The sequence below is a fragment of the Hypomesus transpacificus genome, chromosome 17 (genome assembly GCF_021917145.1).
Source record: "Hypomesus transpacificus isolate Combined female chromosome 17, fHypTra1, whole genome shotgun sequence".
In the NCBI taxonomy this organism is placed as follows: Eukaryota; Metazoa; Chordata; class Actinopteri; order Osmeriformes; family Osmeridae; genus Hypomesus; species Hypomesus transpacificus.
Window position 1 is genome coordinate 7149448 of NC_061076.1, and position 22806 is coordinate 7172253.

Below are 22806 nucleotides of genomic sequence, written 5' to 3' on the forward strand. Positions count from 1 at the left end.
TTTTGGTTCCTTCCGTCTGGGCGCCGCTTCTGTTTAATAATGAACTTGTCAGTTTTCATTGCATTATCACTTGCCCATCTTCCTGTCTTGTGCCCTCTGTTGATTCCTCGAGTCACATCCTTAGGCTGTTCTCACAACACTTTATTTCAAGATGTTCTCCAAATATTATAAAGACATACCCTTAAGAAATGCTAAAGCCAGTTCTGTATTTTAGGAAAGTCTTAGAAGCGGTGCCTTGTCGGTATTTTGTACACATTCCCATAGAATCAGTTAACATACTGATGGTAATTTACCATATGCAGTGAGGCATTTCTTTTTCTTAGACCCCCTACAAACAATTATTTAAACAATGCTCTGTTGATTTCCCAGGCTGCTGGGATGGTAACAGCTGGAAAAACAGTTTACTGTTTGGGCTGCTGTTTTCCCAGACTGCGCCAGGTCTGTATGTCCTACTGCTGGCCTGCGTAGAAACACCAGCGCCCCACCACCTCCTGGAGCCGTCCATACATAACACATTTCACATATAACTTACATAGCCTACATGAAACTTCTTTCACTGGCATGACCAGACCGATAATGATGTGGATTTAGCAGTAGCTTGCCTACTACTATAGTTTGAGTACTGTAACGATAACAGTCAATCAAAACATATGATAAACGTACCACTGTGTTTTTTCCTTTTTATCTATCTTAATAGTGTTTTTTGTTTTAGTATGATCAGATTTGCATTGGGAAATATTGGAGGATGTACTGTTCCACTGAAAAGCAAACATTTTCACTGAATTTTTTCCGGGCAGTTTTAGTCTATTCACTGCGTAACAGAAATATCTTAAAGAGGCTGTAAACTGAATTTACGACAGGTGCTTTTGTCAACAAATATTTAGCACTATAGAAACATGTTTGTATCCCATCTGTGTTGTTTAAATGTATTGCTTTGTAACCTGAGATGCATTTTTGAAGCACCTGTTTTTTCAAAATATATATTTAGATTTCTGCTCCTTATAAAAGTGAATTAGACATATATTGATACTGTATGTCCCAAAGAGACAGATTGCCCATTATTTATTCCCAAGTAGATCCACGGGGCCAAAATCCTATTTGATCTTTTCATTGCTATTGACCAGGACTGGCTCATAAAATGTTTGAATGAGTGGCCTGGTGGATGATTCAAGAGCATACAGGTTGAATGTACATCTATATAGTATACACTATAGACAGCACTGTGTACGTGTGTTTGTATTTCTACTGGAGATATGATTAAATATTTTAGCAGAATAGATTCATAAACAAACAATTGGCACATTTTCTGAAAGTGCACTGACATGTATAATGCAATGCAGTGCATTGGTTTTTTTCCCTGTTGTTTCTTTTACAGAACATGCATGGTAAAAAGATGCTTTGTTTTTTAGAGATGAACACATTCACAAAAAGAAGCTGTAAGTTTCTCTTGATAAAATGAAGCATGAATGAGTTTAGTCTTTTAAAACTAAAATGTAATGCTTTATATATAGGGTTAATACAGTACCTGAAACTTAATGTACTTACGCTTTTTTATTCAGAAATATCCTCCATATGACTGTCAGATTTTGGTTGGCTTAGGTGAAGTTCTATGGGCATATGTCTCCTTGTGACATTGCTTGGAAAAAGGGCTATACAAAAACAATTTGATTTGTTTTGATTTAGTATAAGCTATCCTTCATACAGTCGTTACATAATATGTTTCTCTCTAATCTTTAGTCATTATATCACCTGTAACTAAAACTGAATTCCACAATTTGGTTGTTTACTCTGGAGTTTACCAAAAAAATGCTGTTTACTAAATAAACCCATTGCTCTAAGTTCCGGGAGTACAACGGTACTTAGGAATGGTTTGCTTGACCCGATGTTGGTTTCCTCAAGGATCACAATGACTAATGCTTAGAGACATGTTGCTCTTGTGGTTAGTGGTAACTGAGTAAAATCTTTGTACTCGCTGTGATATATTGTTTTTATTGTTGCTTGTTTTTCCACAGGTGCACTTGCACTTATAGAGGTCCATGTTGTTTAATTGTAACTTGTTTAACTACTTGCTCTTATGGTTCTTCCCTTTGGCACTTATTTTGGTTGTTCACAATATGTGCTTCATGTTTTGGCTACTCGCAATGTTTTGGGGCTATCTTGTTGTTATTATCAGTGACCTATGCACTTTGTAAAGCTGTCTCTTGGAAGTTGCTTCGGATAAAAGCGTATGCTAAATGAATGAATGTAAATGTAAGTCCCTTTCCCCTGACCTAGGCCACTGCAGTCCAGTAGTGTGAGAAGCGTGAATGACTGGGACTGAGTAAACATAAGAGATGGTAGCAGCAGCTCCATCTTCATTCTGAATAATGTGTTTACACAGCCTAATCTCTTCGGAGCAACACCTGCCTCCTTGCTCCAGCCTTGGCCTAACCGGAGCTGACAACTAGGCTCATAATCATGTGGATAGCAGCCTTCTTTAACATTTTGGATTGATCTGAAGTGAATAGTGGGCATCATGTTTCAAATAAAGCAGACTTTGTCATCATTACATTAAGATTATTTGATTAGAAAAAAGTATTTCGCTCTATTTCATTATATAAAAGTGGAGTTAGGACAAAGACTAAAGATTTACTATGTAATTAGTAAAATACAGTGTCATTCTCACACATGAAAACAAGGCAACAGACAGGTTTGTTAAGCAGTCCCTGGTTTACCTGAACAGTGCAGATCGTAACAGCAGAAGTATAATAACCACATTCAGTTTACGGAGCTGCTGCTGTGACTCTTTAATTTGTTCCTATGAGAATAATGTTACAAAAAGGAGCTGTGTGATACATGACATGAATGAGTTTATTTTTGCCAAGATATGGTGATATATGAAAAAAGAAAAAATGGGGGTCATCATTGTCAATTTTCCTGGAATGTTTGCCCAGTGTTTCCCTAAAGGCATAAAATATATTGTGACTATACTGAAATGAAGGCTGAATCCTGTCCAATGACCAGGAACCAGGCGTCACACCTCTGACACCTCACTTCTAACAGGGATGTGTAAATCCAGAGTGTGGTGACAGAAGCGGTAGATCACGGACCAGCTGGCCTTTTGCTTGACAAATAGCCGCAGCTTGTCCCTAAAGGTTTCACCCAGGAAGCTGTAGATGATGGGGTTCAGGCAGCTGTTGGAAAAAGCTGCCAGGTTTACAATGTGGCCTGTGAGAGGATAATCATGCCACAGGGTGGTGGCACTGCGCTGGGCAGGGTCCGCCGTCCCCTGGAGCAACTGGATGCTAATAAAGACGTTTTCCGGCAGCCAGCAGATGAAGAACACCAGAACCACGACGACAATCATCCGCAGGGCCTTCTGCCTCCGTGGCCACAGGCCCCGGTGTTTCTGGGCTCGCATGAGTTTACGTACGATCAGAGAGTAGCACAGGCCAATGATGGAGAAGGGCACCAGGAAGCCAATTGTCACCTCCAGCCACTGGATCTCAAAGACGTTAGCAAAGCAGAAGTGCACCTCTCCCCTGTGCTGGGTCTGCACGATGGTGAAGGGGAGTAGGGTGGCTATGATGGAGGCCATCCAGATTAGGGTGCAGCTGAGCTTGGCATGCTGCATGGTCCTCAGAGGGCTGCTGCTCATTGAACTGGCCAGGGCTACGTAGCGGTCGAAGCTCATCCACGTCAGAAAGAAGATGCTGCTGTACATGTTGACCTGCAGGAACAGGGACATGAAGGTGCAGAGGACAGCATAGTCATAGTATTTCTCGTTCAGATTGAACACCTCGATGAGAGAATCGGCTACCAAAATGAGGTCCGCCACAGCCAGGTTGACAAAATAAAGGTCAGGGATGGTCATCTTCTCCCTGTGGTTGAGATTCACCACCAGAATAAGTATATTCCCGATGAATCCAATTGGAAACAGGAGTATGGTGTAGAGGCAGGAGAGGAAGAGGCCAATGACGTAGTATTGATAGGTCTCTGGGTTCTCACTTACATCGCTAATGTTGTAGTCATATGAGGTGTTCAGTTGTTCCAAACCATTTACATTTAATTGAACCAAAGAGGTGCCCTGCACTTCCATACTGATTGTATCTCCGTTTTGGATGTCCTGAATTATAGGTCATATGTCCTATATCTGCTACATAATGGCATTGTGACAGTATCCAGTACTCTGTCTCAAAAAGGTGTCTCATCTATGCTGCGTTTGCTTGCTGACAGCAGTCAGTTCTTTAAATAAAGTCTATGGGATATTTGCACCCATGTTGATATCAAAGTTTACCTGTTAGAATATGCCTGAGGACACAGACAACAAAGACAGGCCCCTCCATGTTTTGACGTAGCCTTATCTGTGGAGGCTGCGAATGCATATATAATCCATAGCATAGAGTCAAACCATATGGTCAGTGGTTCACGGCGTGTGCTTCTTTTTCTTTTTTTGAGCAGTTTGTTTTTCACACGTTCTGATTCCAGTGCTGGCTTGTCTCCTCCAGTCCATGAGCATCTTTATTCAGCAAACCTCAGCCTGTGACGCTATTAATGTGACACCTGAGCTGAGGAGGACAGAAAGAAGTCATTACAGGAAAAAAGGTTTCGATTTACGGTCCAACATTTGGCCCGGAATACTTTGTGGGTAGACTTACAGGTTTTTGAAAACATATCGAAAAGTGTGAACCATACAGTTTGTTTCCAATTTTGATGATAGCTGATCTAAACATTATTGGACCTCTGTAGTTGTATGTAGACTATAACCATGAACATTAAAATGCAGGTTACAGACTTAAACACATGCATTAAAGAGCTGCTTTGAAAGCCTCAGCTAATCTTAGCTCAGCCTTATCTAGTCAGTATTGATATTAATAGGTGAACATGGTAGATGAAGAGGTTTTTAGATTGACATTGAAGAATCAGCACAACTTCTAAACTTAGTACACATTATAATGTCTTTGACATTATTTTGATATTTAAACAACGGTGAATAATATGACGTATAAACAACAGTATGGCAGTATTAACCGCATTTAGTTCCATGAATAGGCTCAATATTATGAAATACAATAAAACCATTCAGATTCAGAAAACAATTCACAGAATGTTTTCACAGATGATTGCAATCAAAACGTTTATCAAACCCTTCAGCAAGTGTCCCAGACATGAAAGGAAGATCTTTTCAGAGCTAATACCTACCTGTGAGCGAGACACGGTAATAACCTATGCAGAATGTATGCACAGGACATCAGAAGGGGACGCAAGGGCAGGTTTAGCCCCCACAAAGGGAATAGCCATGGAAAGTCAATTTAATGAAAGTTCACCCTATTAAACTTGGTTGACTTAGTGTGGTTCTTTTGTTTTGACTCAAGCTGTTATTTTTTTTTTCACCAACTTGAGCTTATTAAATAATGCCCCAGCGAGACATTTGGTAGAGATAGAAGCTCTCTGGGGAGTTGGGTCTCTCGACCAGTCTAGACATGTAGCCAGGCAAGATGAAGACTAGATCAATTATACATCACCCATTCGTGTTCATTTGGTCATCTTCCACAAAAGATTTGGAACCTAGACAATCACAGGTCACCCAAAGCGAGTTTGTATTAAATGCACAAATAACTCTATCATAGAGGATTACTAATATTAATTTGTTTGAGCCATTCCACCTATTAGTCAATGTTTTTTCATGTCATGTTTCATTGAATCAAGGTGTTCCTCCTGTTGTCCTATTATAAGGGACTGTTTCTTTGTTGATATATTTTTGAATCATATGAACAGCTACAATATAATACAGATACTCTGATAGAAAAGCACTTACTTGTCTTTTTTGTGTTCGTTGTCCAGCCAGAGTAGAGTCTTAGTGTAGAAGTCAGCAGAGTGCCACAGATTGTAATCCCCATATCCAGTTGACGCTTCCCTCCCTGCATCACCTGCTGTTCAGCCCAACCTTAACAGAGGGAGGCAGGGGAGAGCAAAAGCAGACCAGGAGAAGAAGGCAGTGAAAAGTCACAGAGGAGAACACTCAGATAGATGCAGTAGCTAATAACTAGACCTCACTGAAGAAACTGCTTTGTTTATGACCACGCTTCCTCACTCACACACCACCCTTCCACTGACTCTCTCCTCCTCCCACCTATACCCCCTAACATCCTCTGAGCAGCAGGCATGTTGCCAAGGCTGAACAGGACAACTGACCATCTTAAACCGGAAAGAAGTGTTCTATATATCTGTTCAGAGGAGGTATGAACCACTCCTGTTAGATGTCATTGTCAAGTGCTATAGCTCCAAGGTAAAACATTATAAATAATGTTATCTACAAATCCTGTCTACAGTGGATCCTGGGAAATGTAGGGTGGTGTCCTTGTAAAAGCAACGATATCTGACAGTGCACAGAACTGCCTGTGTTTAGACATGGCCATCTGCTCATTGGAACTATCTGTTGAATCAACGCACTAAGTCAACTATCTGTGTTCAGTCCTCAGTATATTACGGACAGACTCAAGGAGGCAAAGGGAAATGTTTTCTGGTCTTGATTACAAAGAGGAAGCTTTTTCTTAACCAGATCTTTTCCATGTATTGCGTAACTATCATCTGAGAGTGACAGTTGTACCTGTATAGAAAGAGACATATTAGACACAGAGAAGAGAATGTAATGTTTTGATGATGTTAGTACGGTATTCATGCTGTTTAGGCTTGACATCCACAGTAAATTGTATTAGATACATGTTTAGGGGCAGGACTAATGCTGTTATTATTCCTTGCATGATTGCATGCAAATTACAAATACTCTCAGAACAGCAAATATGATCATAATTAATATCACCATAGCAACTTTCACTGTTGCCGCTTGAAAATTGATTGTGTGCATGGAGGACTAATAAAGTCTCAAAAAAAATGTGTCTCAATGTGAATGTCAATATTAAGAGCTGTATGAGTGTTTGTGCTCTCATAAAAAAAATTATTTTGTTATTTATTCATTAATCACTTAACAAAAATTGCTATACAGTAAAATAGAATATATGACAACACTTTGCATTAATGTTACTTTAAGTAACAATACTTATAATAACATTTAGCAGTTATTTTGGAACTGCAGTGTAACAGCACAAGTTATTACATAAGTGAAACTTGGTATGGAGATGATTGGGCTTTCCAGGGTTAGGGGGATGTTAACTTGGATCTTCTTTTGGTAAAGCAATCTCCAATATCCACTTATGACCATTTAATGACATCGCAATTCTTATTAACCTAGAAAGTTTTTTCTGTCTCAAATGTTTTCTATTCAATTTTTATGTTGCTGTGTAGTAATAGATTATGATGGAATGGAATAAGGATAGAATAGAGAAATTATACACAAAGCAATTTGAAAATAAGTAGTAGAGTTTCAAATAACATCGCATATCATTTCTCATTGATTTGACTGCCTCTGTGTGTTAGCCCAACGTGAAACGTATAGGGCTGCTGAGGACAGGGTTAACCAAGTTGAGAAATAACTTACAGCAAAGCGGTAACACTTCCTGGAACCACAACCTACCCAGACACCATGGAGACAGTTTTGTCACATATTCACACATTACATTCGGGCACATAATGACATAAAACTTGCTCTAAATATTGCTTGGTGCGAAGGGTGAATGGGAGATTGTGACACTGACTGATTCCAGACAGTATCTTTTTCCAGGATAACGTTTATTTAAAAGGAAATTTAAGACAAAGGGAATGCTTTCAATATTAGGCTTAAATAAATAGTCTCCTATAGCTGATTTATTTGTATTATTGGATTCAGTCACTATCCTCAAATGTTTCAGAGGGATTTCTATGGATTTTACAAAATGTTCTTAATGTCTGATGTGTCAAACCTTTTATATTCAGTGACCTTTCATCATACTGGAAACGCTTTTTGGCATACAATGACATTGCTTTCTCTCATAAAAGTGTAAAGACCACGCAGGAAAGTTTTAATGGTTTCAGTCATACTGCCTTTGAAGGGCATGGTATTGAAGAGTAACAAAGAAAATGGTGTACATTTTCATGTTCATTTCTGTCCTGAAGATGTCAGTATGTTTTCTTGCGAGGCAACACACATCAGTTCCAGTAATGGCCACTGGGCAGCGCACTAGTATTAATTATTGATTGTGTTTTTTCTCATGTCAGCAAGACCTTTTCTGAAAGACTTGCAACACCTTTATTGAGGAGTTTTAGGGCCTTGCAAGCGAAAATAAATATACAGGCCTTAATCCAAAAAAGATTAGTAGTTGTTGTTTGGTCTAGCATGGTTTTTGGTTTCTCGTTGTTCAGGAACAAGTAGTCATGTGGATCTATACTGTCCCCTCTCTAAATGTCAAAGGGCACTGACCATGGATTAGTCAATGTGAGGATTGCAACACGCACACACATACAAACCACACATACTGTACTCACACACGCTCCTGTGAGGTCTGAGAAGGCCCAGCTGTCAGACTGGCCAGTGCACCAGTCTTTCTGACCCCACAGTGTTTCCTACAGCTGTCTACCAAGCTACCAGACCATGGCTTTGTGGAGACAGGAGGCCAAATTGACCTCCTCTTTCATCCTCTCTGCTTTGTTTGTTTAGTCTTTTGTGAATAGCTGTATCACATGTTAATTAGCCATAGTGAGGAGATCTGTGCTTAGATGATGTTCTCAGGGGAATAATGAGCAGAGATTCAATGTTTTAGTGACATGACAAACGTTATGGATGGCTACCAGTGAGAGGTTGCTGTCTGTGGTTTGGAAGTGGGAGGTCGTCAGCTCTAATCACTTGGAAAAAAGTAGGGTGTGAGGAGTACATTCATCTGCCTTTACTTAACAGCTTTGCATGATGTGCGGCTGACTCCCAACATGTCTCCCAGGCCCCCGACCACAAGCTGAATGGAACATCCTACAGACAGACTCTTCTCTAGTGGTTCCAGGACCCAATTGGATATTTTTGCTGACATTGGATTTTTACATTGTTATTGTAGATTTGATTCTCTTGTTCACGTGAAAGGAGGGAAAACGACAAGGCTGGCAGAAGAAGAACGGTGGATCACGTTTCAACCATCTGGTGGCTTGGTTGTCTTCCCAGAGCTGAGAGGAAGGGGTGGGGGGGGGGGGGGGGGGGGGGGGGTGGGGGTAGATTTTAAATAGTGTCAAAGTAAACCTTCCCTCACCCAAACCTCTTTTCTATAGGACTTCTCATGCCAGGAGTCTTAATTCGGTCAGGTGTTTCCAGAGGCTAATAGCCTCTTACAGTGCCATTCTTTTTAAGATTCTTATGCTGATTGTGCTGTTAAAACAAACGTAAATTCGATGGTTTGACTGATTGTTTGATACATTGGTTTTTAATTCCACAAATCAGCGAAAAACAAACTAATCAATGACAAGCAATTTGGGGAGACAAAAGTGTTATTATTAGAATCATCAGTAACAGTGAGGATCTTTCACAACACCATGCTTCCTTACGCAACAGGTACACACAACAGCGAATCAAATTCCCTAAAATGTCCTGAATTCTCTAAAATAACTTCCTCCAGATGGTGTGGTGGATCTGGTTAACAGCCAATTAAACACTTTAAGTGACAATCAAAATGTTCTGCAAGGACCTACATCGGTGGTCTGATGTTCTTTTCTACATTTACATGTAACGTGATGCATGTAAAGTGGATTCCACATGATAAATCTGATTTGGACTCCTATTCAATGTGATTGAATAAACGTCATTATCTAGACAAGATGTTTCATGTTTCAGAGCACAGGTTTAGAGTGAGGAAGGTTTTAAATACACATAATTTGATCAAAATATCGCTAGACAAGAAAAGTTCTACAACGTGGCAGGTCTAAATAGAGAGGATATACTACTTTAGACCCGACCATCTGCTGAGCAAAGCTCAGAGACTGTGTTCCTGTGACAACAGTGAATGCATTGTGTCCAGGCATAGGGTCATGTCATCACATCCATCTTCAGGCTATAGTTGGGTAACATCTGAAGTGAATGTCTGACTGAAGGCCCGTTCCTCTTTCAGTGCTTATGAATCATGACCACTTCGAAGTAGAAAACGTTTCAGTGGCGCCACATGTACTTCTTCATTTCCAAAAATGTAAATATCCAACCTGCCGTCATAAAGTGGACAGATGGGTTATCATTGTTTTGTTTTCTTGAGTGGCTTTGGAGTCGAAATGCCCCATGAAACTTCAGTTCTCCAAGGAGAACTGTATCCATGGCAACCATTCCCTATTCATTACGCTATCACATCATTTCCAGATGTACAGTCAGTATATTTCAAGCTTTTCTCTTTCAAACTATTGCTGCCTTGTTTCTTTGCTCTGCAGATCTATAACACTGAAGTATTACAAACCTTACAGTACCATTTGACGTTAAAGTGTTAACGTAGCATTCTCTTTAAGTAGATTAAAAGGTTTTCTGTGAAGATAATAAAATCATAATATGGTGACAATTTGGTTGAGCTAAAATTTGATGTCTCCTGAAATAATTACAATTGTGGACTCAAACTGTTCAGAAAGGAAGGGATTTCAGCCCTAGTCTCAACGCCTATATCTTCTATCTATTAGCATCTCCACATGATGCTTCTGCTATGATCCATGTTTATCCTCTTCTTGGTTCGACGTTTCATCCTATAAGAGCTTTCTATTTCAGCTCCTACCATTTCAGTGTTTTTAATCAGGCTCCTTCAGCTCTTATCTCCCTCAGATGACTCACACAGCAGGCACCACACAGCCCTGGTTATCGTGTATATCAAGACAACATTGTTCTTGTTGAGAATGACCAAAAGAAAATGGGACTGCATTTGCCCACGGAAGTCAAAACAATTCTTAGAATGACAGGAATGTTGCTGTTTTCCCCATTTCTTAATCACGTGGTCAATGGACACACCACAAGCACGCTAGTGTTTACAGTGCCATGAGTTGAGAGACTCATTTCTAAGCCGAATTTTTCTGTGTGATTCTGTGTGCATCTCCACCAACCGACTCAGACTTGCTATGGGATGGTTACAAGAATATTAAGATAACTCAGGTAGTCTGGCATTCAGTAGGCTCAAGAAAAGCATTAGGTTATGGCATTTGGAAGGGAAACACATCAGTCCATAAAAGCATAATCTCCCCAAAATATTTTCTGGGATAGTAGATGGTGGAACACAACACAACAAGTCTATACTTGTACCAAAGAGGAAAGAACAGAGTTCATCAACTTATGATTGACTCAACCATCCATGGGAATAGCTTGTTGATTCCAAAGAAGGGAAAACCTTCTATTCCAGATGCCATTGAGAAAACAGACGAACAAGCTTTTTTTGTTCTTTTTTTTAAACGTTACAAATGGCTGTGGTTATGGGCAACCAAACCTAATTATGTTGCAAGATGACACAGATGCCTGGTTTCTGCTGTACATTGCTGGCAGTATTCTAAGACTTCAGTCATGAACACTATCATTATTCCATCTATGAACCACAAAGCAGCTCTAAATACAAAGCAATACAAACAAGACAAACAATGGAAATGACCGTTATTGTTTATGTTAGTTTATTGTTTCAACAGTCTTAGACTCAATAGATAATAGTGAAGATTACTGATGCTACAGTATCTAAATATATCTCTCAGAAAATAACACTGTATTTGGGGAAGGGCATGGTGTTCATCTACTAAATCTTTAGCTTACAATATATACAGAACCTTTATTTCTTTTATACTTATATACGAGTATATACACAGTCACAAAAGCATCACATCTGAAACTGGATTCATCTTGACCTATGAGGTTTCATGGTTTTGTAGCTAGACCTCATGACATTAAATACATTCTTGACTTTGTTTATATAGGTGGATTTATAAGAATATCAAGCTCTACAATTCCCACATACAGTACTCATATTTGTTTTATATTCTCAATTTGGTAGATTACAATGGCTCAACATGAAAAGAGAGAGAGATGAAGGTGCCAGACATTCTAAGACATGATATTGTTCCTCTTTTCACTTCCAAATGATCACTTCCTGTCATTAATTTCACTATCAGAGTGTCTAGAATAATGGTTTCACTTATAGATTTCAACTCCATAGTTTCAGAATCAGTTTTCACTGTAATTTCATTTCTTAGAATGATGTACATTATTTCACTTTCATTTCACTGGAAATGTTTGGACCCATGATTCAATAACTTTCAGATTCACACCATTTCAGTTAGCTATGTCTACCAAAAGCAGTGTATACAATAGGAAATGACTGGCCCTGCCATAGATCTAATGTGAATCAACAGGACTTTGATCTAGGTTTCAACAATCATTAACTGGATGTGGACTCATTTTTAGTCTTCATGGTGATATCCCTAATTGACGATATTACTCACGGAGTGCATGAGTAACATGAGTGAGTTTGTGTTTTATACCTGCAGTAGCTAAGCCTGGAATAGCCAGACCAATTTGCAAATGCATATTGGTCTGGAACCTCTAAGTTCATTTTCAATTTCCAAGGGGCGTTATCATATACCAAAATGCCGCTGGACGCAATTGGATAGATACAACTTATCAGCGCAATGAAACTTCATCTAGGTTGTTTATGAAAATGTCTCAATGGCTCCTCTGTACAGTCATTGTGTCAACCCCGCCCAAAATAAGATAAACAGTTTTGATGAACCAGCACTGTCCAGGCCTGGTGGATATCTATCTGAGAGGGTGGTCAGACTGTATCTGCCAGAGCAAACAAAACATGACCTGACTGACTCGTCTGGTTCCCAGGCAAGAACTAGCAATGCTTAAATACAGGCTATAGCTTATAATTGTATTGGCTTTTTACCATGACAAAACTGACCCTCTCCGTGAAAACAAAATAATTGCAGGCTTCATAGCATATGTTTAAGCGACGATGTCCTTAAAATTAACAAAATAATACTTTGTTCCTTTACTGTGAACCAGATTCATTTGATGTTTTAGCCATGAAGGGGATTAGGTGGTAAAGCAGCTGTAAAGGGTGATGAGGAGATCACCTTTAAATGCATCTGAGCAGCACTGATCGGATACTGAGGAATGGAAAGGACCCCCCCTTACACACACACAAACACACACACACACACACACATATTTAGCTGTTGCAAAGTGCTGTCCTCAGGCAGTTATTGGAAATCATCTTGGGACACGAGGTAAACTGACCATGTCTGTACCCTGAATTTAAGCTCTTAGAAGACCTTTGTTAGCCATTAGAATGATCAATACAATACCATAGGGATGGGAGAATGAGGACATGTATTTTAGTATGTAATTCGATAGACGAACATGTGTGCAAAGCTTTACTCTATGTACAAACACAGTAAAACTGGACTGACATAAACAGAAGACTTACAATGAGGCGCAGAAGCCCCACAGTACTGGATGGCCATTAACGGCCATTCTCATTACGCTCCATTCCTAGCAATGTGTCAACATGCTGAATTACTAGCAAGGTTTCGACATGCTTCATGAAAGAAAGAATTCAGAACTCAATATCCAGTAAACGTCTATTTCAATGTATTATGTCTCTCTATGTAACTCTTTACAAACTTCTTTTAGAACCTGGTGTCATGTCAGAGCCTCATCCAGACCCCAGTCTTTACAGTGTGGGTGGATCACCTGGATCTGATTAGTAAAGATATATCTGGAAAGCATAGGCTTTTTCTCAGTCTAGGGAACAGGAGCTCAAGGTAAAAGCTTGCTTGCACTCTCACGAATAAAACAGCACTTAGTGGTTTCTGCTTGGTTTGTCCTCTCCACAACCGGACGAATACACTCAAATGTTCTGGAAAGTCACTGAAGATTCCGTGGCTTCTTCACAAGATGGACCTCGCTCAAGTAGTGAGGGACCCATTGCGGACCTCTAAGGTCGTGTGCTGGCTCTTTGGGGGTCTTGGATAAGTGCAGGCTTGCTAGTGCGCGTAGAAGGGACAGGCGGCGCCCTTCTTCATGTCGCCACTTGTTGCACTGTGGAGCGTTCGTGAGGGCAGGCTTGCTCTCCGCAGTGCAGCCTCTTTAGCAGCCGCTGGAGTTTATGGGAGAAGTTCTTGTTCATCTGCCTGTACATGAGAGGCATGGCGAAGCTGCTGGAAAAGGCCAACAGCTCCGACAGACACCTCAGGAAATAGTAGGTGGTGAGGCGCTGCCTGTTGCCATGACTCCCCGGCGCCCCGGCGACAGTGTGCACCAACAGGGTCATGTAGTACGGCGTCCACAAGACAAACTGCATGCACACAGAGGCCAGCAGGAGCCTGTGTATCGAGGGGTCCAGGCGGGCCGAGTCCTGATCCAGGGGCGTGGACTCCTTCCTGATGCGCAGGATGAGAACGAAGGCGTACAGCACCGCCACTGCCGGCACCACGTAGCCGATGAACATCATGATGGCGTCGGCCGCCTCCTTGTTCTGCATCTTGGAGCACTCGATGATCTTGGTGGAGACGTGGTTGCACACGTAGAAGAGCAGCGAGGAGAAGCTGGTGAGCACGGCCCCGCCCCAGATGAAGCCGCACACGTGCTTGGTGTTGTACACGCTGGACATGTAGGTCCGAGGCAGCGCCCGCTCGATGTAATAGTCCAGGCTGAGCAGCGTGGTGGAGTACATGATGACCAGGGAGGAGATGTTGAACAGGATGAGCAGGGTGATGTACACCTCGTTGTTGTACTCCCACACGGGCCACCGGGTGAAGCTGGGCCCCATCAAGGCCACGGGGGCCACCAGGTTGAGCACCAGGCCTGCGATGGCCATGTTGACAAAGTAGACGTCCGGCATGGTCATGGACACCTTGTTGGAGAGGTTGACCACCACCAGCAGGGCGTTGTAACACAGCCCCACGGGGAAGCACACCATGAGGTAGATGAGGGAAAAGACAGACAGGATGAGTCCAAAGTCCTGGCAGAGCCGGTTGTCCACCCCGGAGTCTGTCTCATTGTAAACCATACAGGTCCACATTGCTAGGCTCCCTCAGAGATAAGCTTTCACTCGCTCAGTCAGCTGGGGAAGCAAGAGAGAGAAAACCTCCATTAGTCATCAGATCAACTACTATCATATTACTTATGACTGCATAGTTGCAAATACTTTCTCGTATATTATTTGAATACATTGTGGACAATACTGTGTGTTTTAGCTTCATAATGTGTTGCATAACTTGATTAGTCTCATTGGTTTCTGGCATTCTTGTGTCTTTTATAAAACGCTCTGCTGAGCAGAAAAGAAAGTGAGCCCACTCACAGACAAACAGGCCAGACACGGCATGGCTATTATTCTTGGGATAACGCTATTAATTCTACTCCATTGCTTTTCATTGGATGAATACAAACTCCTCACAATATGTCTCATTGGCTGGCTCTGGCTTCAAAACGTTCTATCCAGTTTTAGGACTGCACTTGCCAGAGCAATTGAGGTCCTTCTTTTCTTGGAAGAATACAAAACTGCATTTGTCTGACACCCCTGCATACTTGCTCTCTCCACCTCGCTCTGTTCCCTGTCCCAGTCACATGCAGGCCAGGCACCCTGCAGAGGGCTGCCCTTGTGCCCTTCGCATGGCAAGCCAGATCAAAAGAACTCCTCCTTCCCTAGGCCCACTCTACAAGCTGATCTGGCTCGTCCATTCTCACCAAAGCGTGGACACCTTCTGCTCAGGTTACTAGTCCCCTGTCTCCCCCCCTGTCTCCCCCCCCCAAAAAAAGAGAGAGAGGGAGAGGCACGTAGAGTAGAAGCATGTTGCCTAGTGATGGGTAGATTTATGCAGGGTAAAATGTGTTGCAGGTCCTTTGCTGGCCAGCGGTGGGGTCAGCATGGGCTGAGTATGAGGTTAGAGTTCAGGGCAAGGTCAGAGAGAATGCCTGGGACATGCAGGGGAAGGCTGGACTGGGGATCAAGCCCCACAGACGCAGCTCATTAAAACCAGAGTTACATAACACTCTGTCTCTCGCTAGAACATGCCAACTCAGATCATATTTGAACATTACCTCTAATTAATTCATCTAAAGAAGACATGAAAGCATAAGCTCACAAAAGAGCTTATGTACAGCATGAATGAACTGAGTGAGGATTTTCAAGGACACAGTTCCAGCTTCTTCTATTCACAGTAATAAATGAAACCAAAAGAATTGACACAAAATCACTTACAAACAAATTCCCAATTAAACATAACACAAAACACCCTTGTTTGCAATCATACACCAATGACTGATAATAAACCTGGCAATACTTTTCAAGGACACAATCTCAAGACAGTGTTTCGGAACACTGGGTAGAAGGATAGTTTAGTTTGGAGGATGCTGAGGGAAAATGCCTGTAAAAGAGCACATTCCTCCATTCACTTACAGTACATAACCCCACTACTGAGGGACTGTTGAGGCCTGGGGACACACGCCGAACAAGACTTTCTCATATCATTCATATAGGAGAGCAAAGTCATTTCTTTAACACCTCTCCTGCTGGTTGTAGCGAAGAGTCTGGTGGAAATGGGAAGGGAGCACTAGGTCCTCAAGAATTCAAGAACTGTGGTCTTGAATGTTTCTCTGAATTTAATCTGATTTGCGGTATAGTATGAAGACATGAAGGTTTATCAGCAACCATAGGTTCTGTCCTCCAACCCATGTCATCATGTTCATGTCATCTTCTTTGGAACAATGAACACGCTTTTAATAATTGACTGTGGGCTATAGTAATGCTACACCAAATAGCCTACATACTGGGCTGTATGAGTTTTCTCCTATGAACAGTTATAAACTCTGAATACTGACTTTAAAGCATGAGAAGACCTACTTTTAATATCCACACAACAACACTACATTCTGCCTGGAGATGATATATTTACTTCATGTAAAGTCATTTTCATGTCTTTCATTTGATGTTTTTCATTGTTTATCTCATAAGAGATAGTGACATAATCTGGCCTGGCAGATGAAAGAACTGAGATGCAAAACATGCATACAGCTGGGAAAAGCTTTAAGACCAATTTTTCCCCAATCTTACTTTCACTGACATATTAGAGTACACCTGGTTTAAGGCACTGTGAACTTTTCACACTGTCTCCTTAGTCAAATGAAATTAGCTCAAAAATCCCTGTAGGAGCGGTCTGCTACAGCACGTCCTCCTCTCCCCACAGACTGGGTGTTGTGAGGTTGACGTAGATGAGTTTGGCGTTTTTCGCATTTTGAACTGGGTTCTTCTGGGCCGATGGGAATAGTATGACATGCTCTGCCCACACCCCTTACAGCCCCACTGGAATGTACAGGCGTTTCTAAGAAAGTGATGTCACATGATTCTTCACACTCGCCTGCAGTAGAGCTGGATTGAAGTGTTGTGGTGGAGTGCCTGTATTTCGGTGACTCAGGTTTTCACACACAGAAGTGTCAACAACCCTGCATACAACTCTACAGTAGCCAAAATCAAATGTATATGCAACTGAATGTCATTTCACACAAATACATTTGATCCAACCTCCTAAACATAGTACAGTCCCAAACTGTATTTTTCTTCACATATTCCTGTAAATGGCATCATCGCACTTTGCTGAGGGAAGGGTGGAGTGGCTTAGACACTTGCATGTTTTGAATGAATAATTCCACCAATGAACATCCTTCATCTCTTATGAATGGCTTTATGAGATACACCTGCTCTTTATATGCCTTGAGCAGCATTTTAAATGAGTAGTGATATAGGATTTTCTCTGAAGATGTCTGCTCAGCCTGTTCAGAACTGGTTGTTTAAGGAAACGTTGAACAGATCAAAGCCAGTTAACACTGCATAATAAATCACTATAATATCATCTATCTAGAACTTGCATACGAAGACAGGGTATAGACCAGGCATACCCTGAACCTCTACCGTCTTGCATATGAGTTAAAACACTACCATTCCTTTTAGTATGGGTTCAAGAGAAGCCATGCTAACTAGGCTTATTTCATACAAATGTTCTATTATAATTAGATTGCATCATGCATTGAAAATGGTGTTTGTGACACAAGAATAGCTACAGTTTCAACTCCTTTACAAATACACACACCATAGTGAACAGCAGTCTGTATTCAGCAGGATCATCTATGGTAAACCATGATGCCTTCCTAGTGACACAATGCAATAGGTAGGCTACGGGCCAGCGACAAAAGTCGAAGTTCAATGGTCAGCAAAAACAGGCTAACACTCACTAAGCCAGGGCACTTACGCCTACTCTCCCCTCAGTCACATGAAGCGAACTACCCCAGGCCTCAAACTTAGAGCTCAGGGGTTACAGTGTTTAATTCAGGTCAAAGTGGCCTTGGTCATTACATAGCTATATAATGAATAATTATAAGTAGTAATGTATTTCACTACTACTGATGATATGTCCTGTTTGCAAGTATTTCAACAGGAGCAATACCAAGTTATTTAACACTGGAGTAAACCCAACTCACTATGGTGATTGTTACATGGTTTGCTTTGTAATTAAAATGGTAGTTTCAGTATCACAACATGAAACACATAGGAGTGCACCACTATACTTTGATTATATTTACAGGCTGCAACAGGAGAACAGTTCAAAAAGAACGACATATTCGCTCTGTTTTCAAATCAAAAGATTTTGAAATGATCACAGATCTCCATAAAAAACAATCATCAAACTGTTGAAGGTGGAACATGTTATTATTATTATTATTGTACAGCCAGTACTTTGTCGTGAAAGTCACAATGTTTATTTTTAACGGCTGATTAGCCGTTTCTTAAATGTGTAGAAACGGAGGATATAGTCGCTATACAAATACAATAGGAATGCTGAAATTATTCATACTGAGCTGAGCCTACCATATTATTTTCAGGTATAACTGTTACAGTAAGTCTCAGCCTACTTAGGGAAGCTGCCTGGTTTGCTTTATGGCAGCACTGTGCAGGCTACATGTAGGCTGCCTTCTACAACTTGAAACAATGTACGATGCATCACAGTGGATGTGTTATAGGCTATTGTTGTCACTTCAGTAAAAGCAAAAAGATGGTGATGCTTGCAGGATATTGAAAGCTTTACCCGATCTTTTATTTTTCCAAGTTTAGCAAATATAAAACATTTCCAATCATAATTTAGGATACTTGAAATTGCAGTTGTGAAATCTAATCTGTCAAAATAATATTATAGTCCAAGTCAGAATATGTATTTCAAAAAAACTCACCAGAGAAGTAAGGTTTGTCCAGAAGAAAGATCTACGGAGGCATCAGGTTTTGCTGTAGTACTTCCACTGACATTTCTCTGTAGTTACATGTAGGCTAATCGTGTATTGGATTCTATCTATTTGTTCAAAATATAAATACAAGATGGCTCTACAACTTTTCACGCAGTTACTTAAAGTCGTTGGCTAAAAGCCTACATTTAGCAATCCCGTTTCTCGTTCAACTCGGCTTGTTCCCGAAAGTGCACGACGTTGGCGATTTACTACGAAATGAGTGGTACTGAACTCTACAGTGTATACACACGTGACCCTCCCCCACTGTCTCCTACGTTTGGTCGATGAGGCCCGACTGCCCCTCGACGTTCTCATTGGACCGAGCAAGAAGAAGGGGGGCTTGCAGGCAGACGACGCTACTAAACAACAAAAGCCTTCCCACTTATTCATACGAAAACATCTCAGTGGGTTTTCCAAAGAAGACAGTAAATAGTCCTGTCCTGCACGCTTTACTTTGGTTTGAAATTAGTCGACAGTTACTGTAACCTATTTATTTTACCCCCCCCGCCCTTACATTTAGGCCATTCAGACCTATACCCAATAAATGTATATTTTCCTGTAGATAGTTTGCGTTCCGTATTTGTATTTAAAGTAGGCCTATCATAAACTCAAGCAAGATATGACGCAAGTTTGACAAAATTGACAATATTTACGTATGCAGTTAAATAAATTACTTTTTCATTTCTTTTTAAATGTTCTTCTCTATAATCCGTTACACATCTGCGTTTCATTGGGTTTGGTCCACAAATAGATCCACTAAACCTGTCAAAAGCAAACGTGGTATGATTGAGGAAAGTTTTGCAGTAGATTGTATTTTAATTTCCGTGGGTGAAAGGGATTGATGGTTTGACAGGGTTGGGATGAGATGTAATTCGTGAGCTGGGTGCCTTGTATGTGCCTAGACAGGCAGGTTACAAACATTTTACAAATCCTGGAATCAGACAAATCTACTCTAATCTTCCCATTGGGTTTGGGTGTTCTTTTGAATAGGCGGACGACAATCAGCAATCTTTTCTCTCAGAAAAAAGATCAAAATGCCCCCAAAAAGATTATTGACAAGGCCCCCAATTACTGATAAAAAATTCTTGATGGATCAGAATAATATTATGTAGGCCGCTGTCATGATAACATGACTGTCTAGAAATATGAGCTTCATGAGAGACCGTTTTGTTGTACAAATGAATACCCCTTTGTAAAGTGACTGGAGTTTACTGAGAAGATTAAGGATTACAGAAGTTGGCCCAACTGTAAATACAGTCTTTCACTGTTTATGACCTGCAACCATCATCCTGACCCATAAGGTTTAGTAAGGCAGATGAATGTTGCCCTGGTTGAACAATGGTCAGTTTAAAAATCATGATGTAGTAAAAAAAAAAAAAACAGGAAAACCAGTTGACTACACCTTGACTATTTATCACTGACGTGTCATAAGTCTTTTAAATGCTGGTCAGTGTGTGACCCAAATCTTACAGCATGTTAATTTGCTTAGCAACCTACAGAAAAAGTGAGCGAGCCTAGCTGTTAATTGTGTAGGCTACATTAATCTTGTTAGACTCCAAGTCACAGTTTTCCGTTCTCTCTAGAGTTCAACAACTTAAATAGCTTTGGTAAGTCAGGTAGGTCAGGTTATTAATAATTTTAAAAAGCTTATATATGAAAATTGTTTATTTTTATAGAGATAAAAAATATGTGAAACATTTTATTCGTGTTTTAGAACATAGTTCAAAAATAACTTTCAAAAATGTGAATTCTGAATCCTTTAATTACAGAAGATTACTAGAGGTGTGCCAGGCTCACAATATTGCGTTAATATTATATTTCTGTGTGCTCAGTGACACCCTTCAATTTCTCGTTCCACTGCTGAGGGGGAAGATAGATAATATACACAAAGTCCATGGTCATACCCTGAGGATCGTCACTAGTATAAGATATGTTTCAAGGCCTTGCTGTGGACATTTCATAAAAACTCACTGATGTTATGTCATTCCGCTCAAGCATTTGATTGTTTTGGTGTGTTTCTATTGGCAATTGGATCACCTGATATTAACTGTGGCAGGACCTTCAGAAACATAAAAGATGGAAGCATTGTACTGTGTATTATTCAACTGGCAGAGAAAAGTTGTGAGAATGGATTTTGCCATATAAATAGGGTAATAGAGCAGTGTGTTCACGCTTCAATGAATCTCTGTGCTCCCATTAATGTGTTAATTTGAATGTGGAATCAATGTTTTGTCACCTTATGCAGTCACCCAATCACAATGTACAATGTTTTTTACTTTTTTTTACTTTTACTTTTGTAATATTTAACCATAGGTTTCAGTCATGTTGGTCCAATTGTCCCTGGCTTATGTAACAACAACACATTTTAGGGTTGAAAATCCTAAAATCCAGGTTAGGCTGTCCTTATATTGAACACTGTAATTACAAGACACTATGACTGTGGGAGGTACATTTAAGTTCAGGTCAGTTCAGGGTACAATTTCCCCTGTTTAATCTGAAAATGACTGTTATTATTGTTATTATTATTATATTAAAATCGATTCTGAATTGACCTGTGTTTTAAAACGCTGTGACTCCCAGTCCTGTCCAATGTTGTTGTCTGACCTAATTCTGTTGTGGAGCAGCACTTATAGGTCTCTGTGCCCTTGAGAGGTTTATTTCTCTGAGGGATAAGACTCTATCTGTTATTACACTAGTCTTTCTTTATTTTTTCATTGGAATAATAAAGCCAATTTTTTAAATTTTGGGAGACCCCTGGGTCTGAGGTGTGATTGATTGTTGTTATGCAGAAAAAAAACTTTTAAGAGAAGAACTTTTAACACCTGACGGAACAGCTAAGACATTCACTTTTTAAAACTATTTTATTGTGGCACATAAATCAGGACTACGGCTTGTGATTTGACAAGGTTTGAGCTTGCACTTACATTATCACAATCAATTGCAATAGGTTTTATTACAACTGACTGGAGAAAAAAGATTAAAGATTCAGTATTTTGTTTAATCTCACAGAAAGGCATGTTTTGTTGATAGCATTGAGAATGGCTTCCTGGGTGTGTCCATAGAGGAGGGAAAGTGTGTGAGCCAAGGTAAGAAGCCCTGTTCTGAATGGGGGGGCTGGATACCCACAAAGTACAAGCATGTTTTTTATTGAATTCTTTATGTTAAAATAACATTTTTGACAATGTCCCTTCTCAACATTAAACATACACTGGAGTTTGTTGTCAGACTACACCAAAACAATATTGTTTAATTTCTAAGAAATGAAGAAAAATATTTTTCTGATTTGCCTCCTTTAATTTAGGGAGGTGGAATGGACATGTGTTCTTATATGGGCTGCGATCATCAGCAGTGGGATGAGGGTGGTAGGCATAGGGGTTGCTTTGCTGAACAATGTATTCAGGTGCAGTCCTGACATGCCAGTTGGGTGTAGAACTATTCTGCTCTAAAAGCTGTCCTGTCCAGACTCAACCATGATAAGGCTGAGTATTTGGAAGTCTATTAATCTCTAGACCGCTTGACTCTTATGTACTACATACTACACAGACAGGCTAAAAGCTTCACAGACAACATTTCTAAAGGATTTCTTCTGTCAAATACCATACGTTAGTTTCCATACTGTTTTGATAGAACGT

General features: G+C 40.4%; 2 protein-coding genes across 2 annotated transcripts; both read right to left on the minus strand.

The window, feature by feature from the left end:
- Positions 1–3013: 3013 nt before the first annotated feature.
- On the minus strand, positions 3014–4117 carry gper1 (G protein-coupled estrogen receptor 1). The gene has a single exon (XM_047038875.1). The coding sequence runs from the start codon at positions 4076–4078 to the stop codon at positions 3014–3016; it is 1065 nt and encodes a 354-aa protein (XP_046894831.1). The 5' UTR covers positions 4079–4117.
- A 7361-nt stretch (positions 4118–11478) lies between these two features.
- Positions 11479–19449, minus strand: gpr146 (G protein-coupled receptor 146). The gene is made up of 2 exons (XM_047038785.1): positions 19124–19449; positions 11479–14966 (listed from the first exon to the last, which is right to left on the minus strand). Exon 2 carries the CDS (start codon positions 14922–14924, stop codon positions 13923–13925), a length of 1002 nt encoding a protein of 333 aa, XP_046894741.1. The 5' UTR covers positions 14925–14966; positions 19124–19449; the 3' UTR covers positions 11479–13922.
- Positions 19450–22806: the final 3357 nt, after the last annotated feature.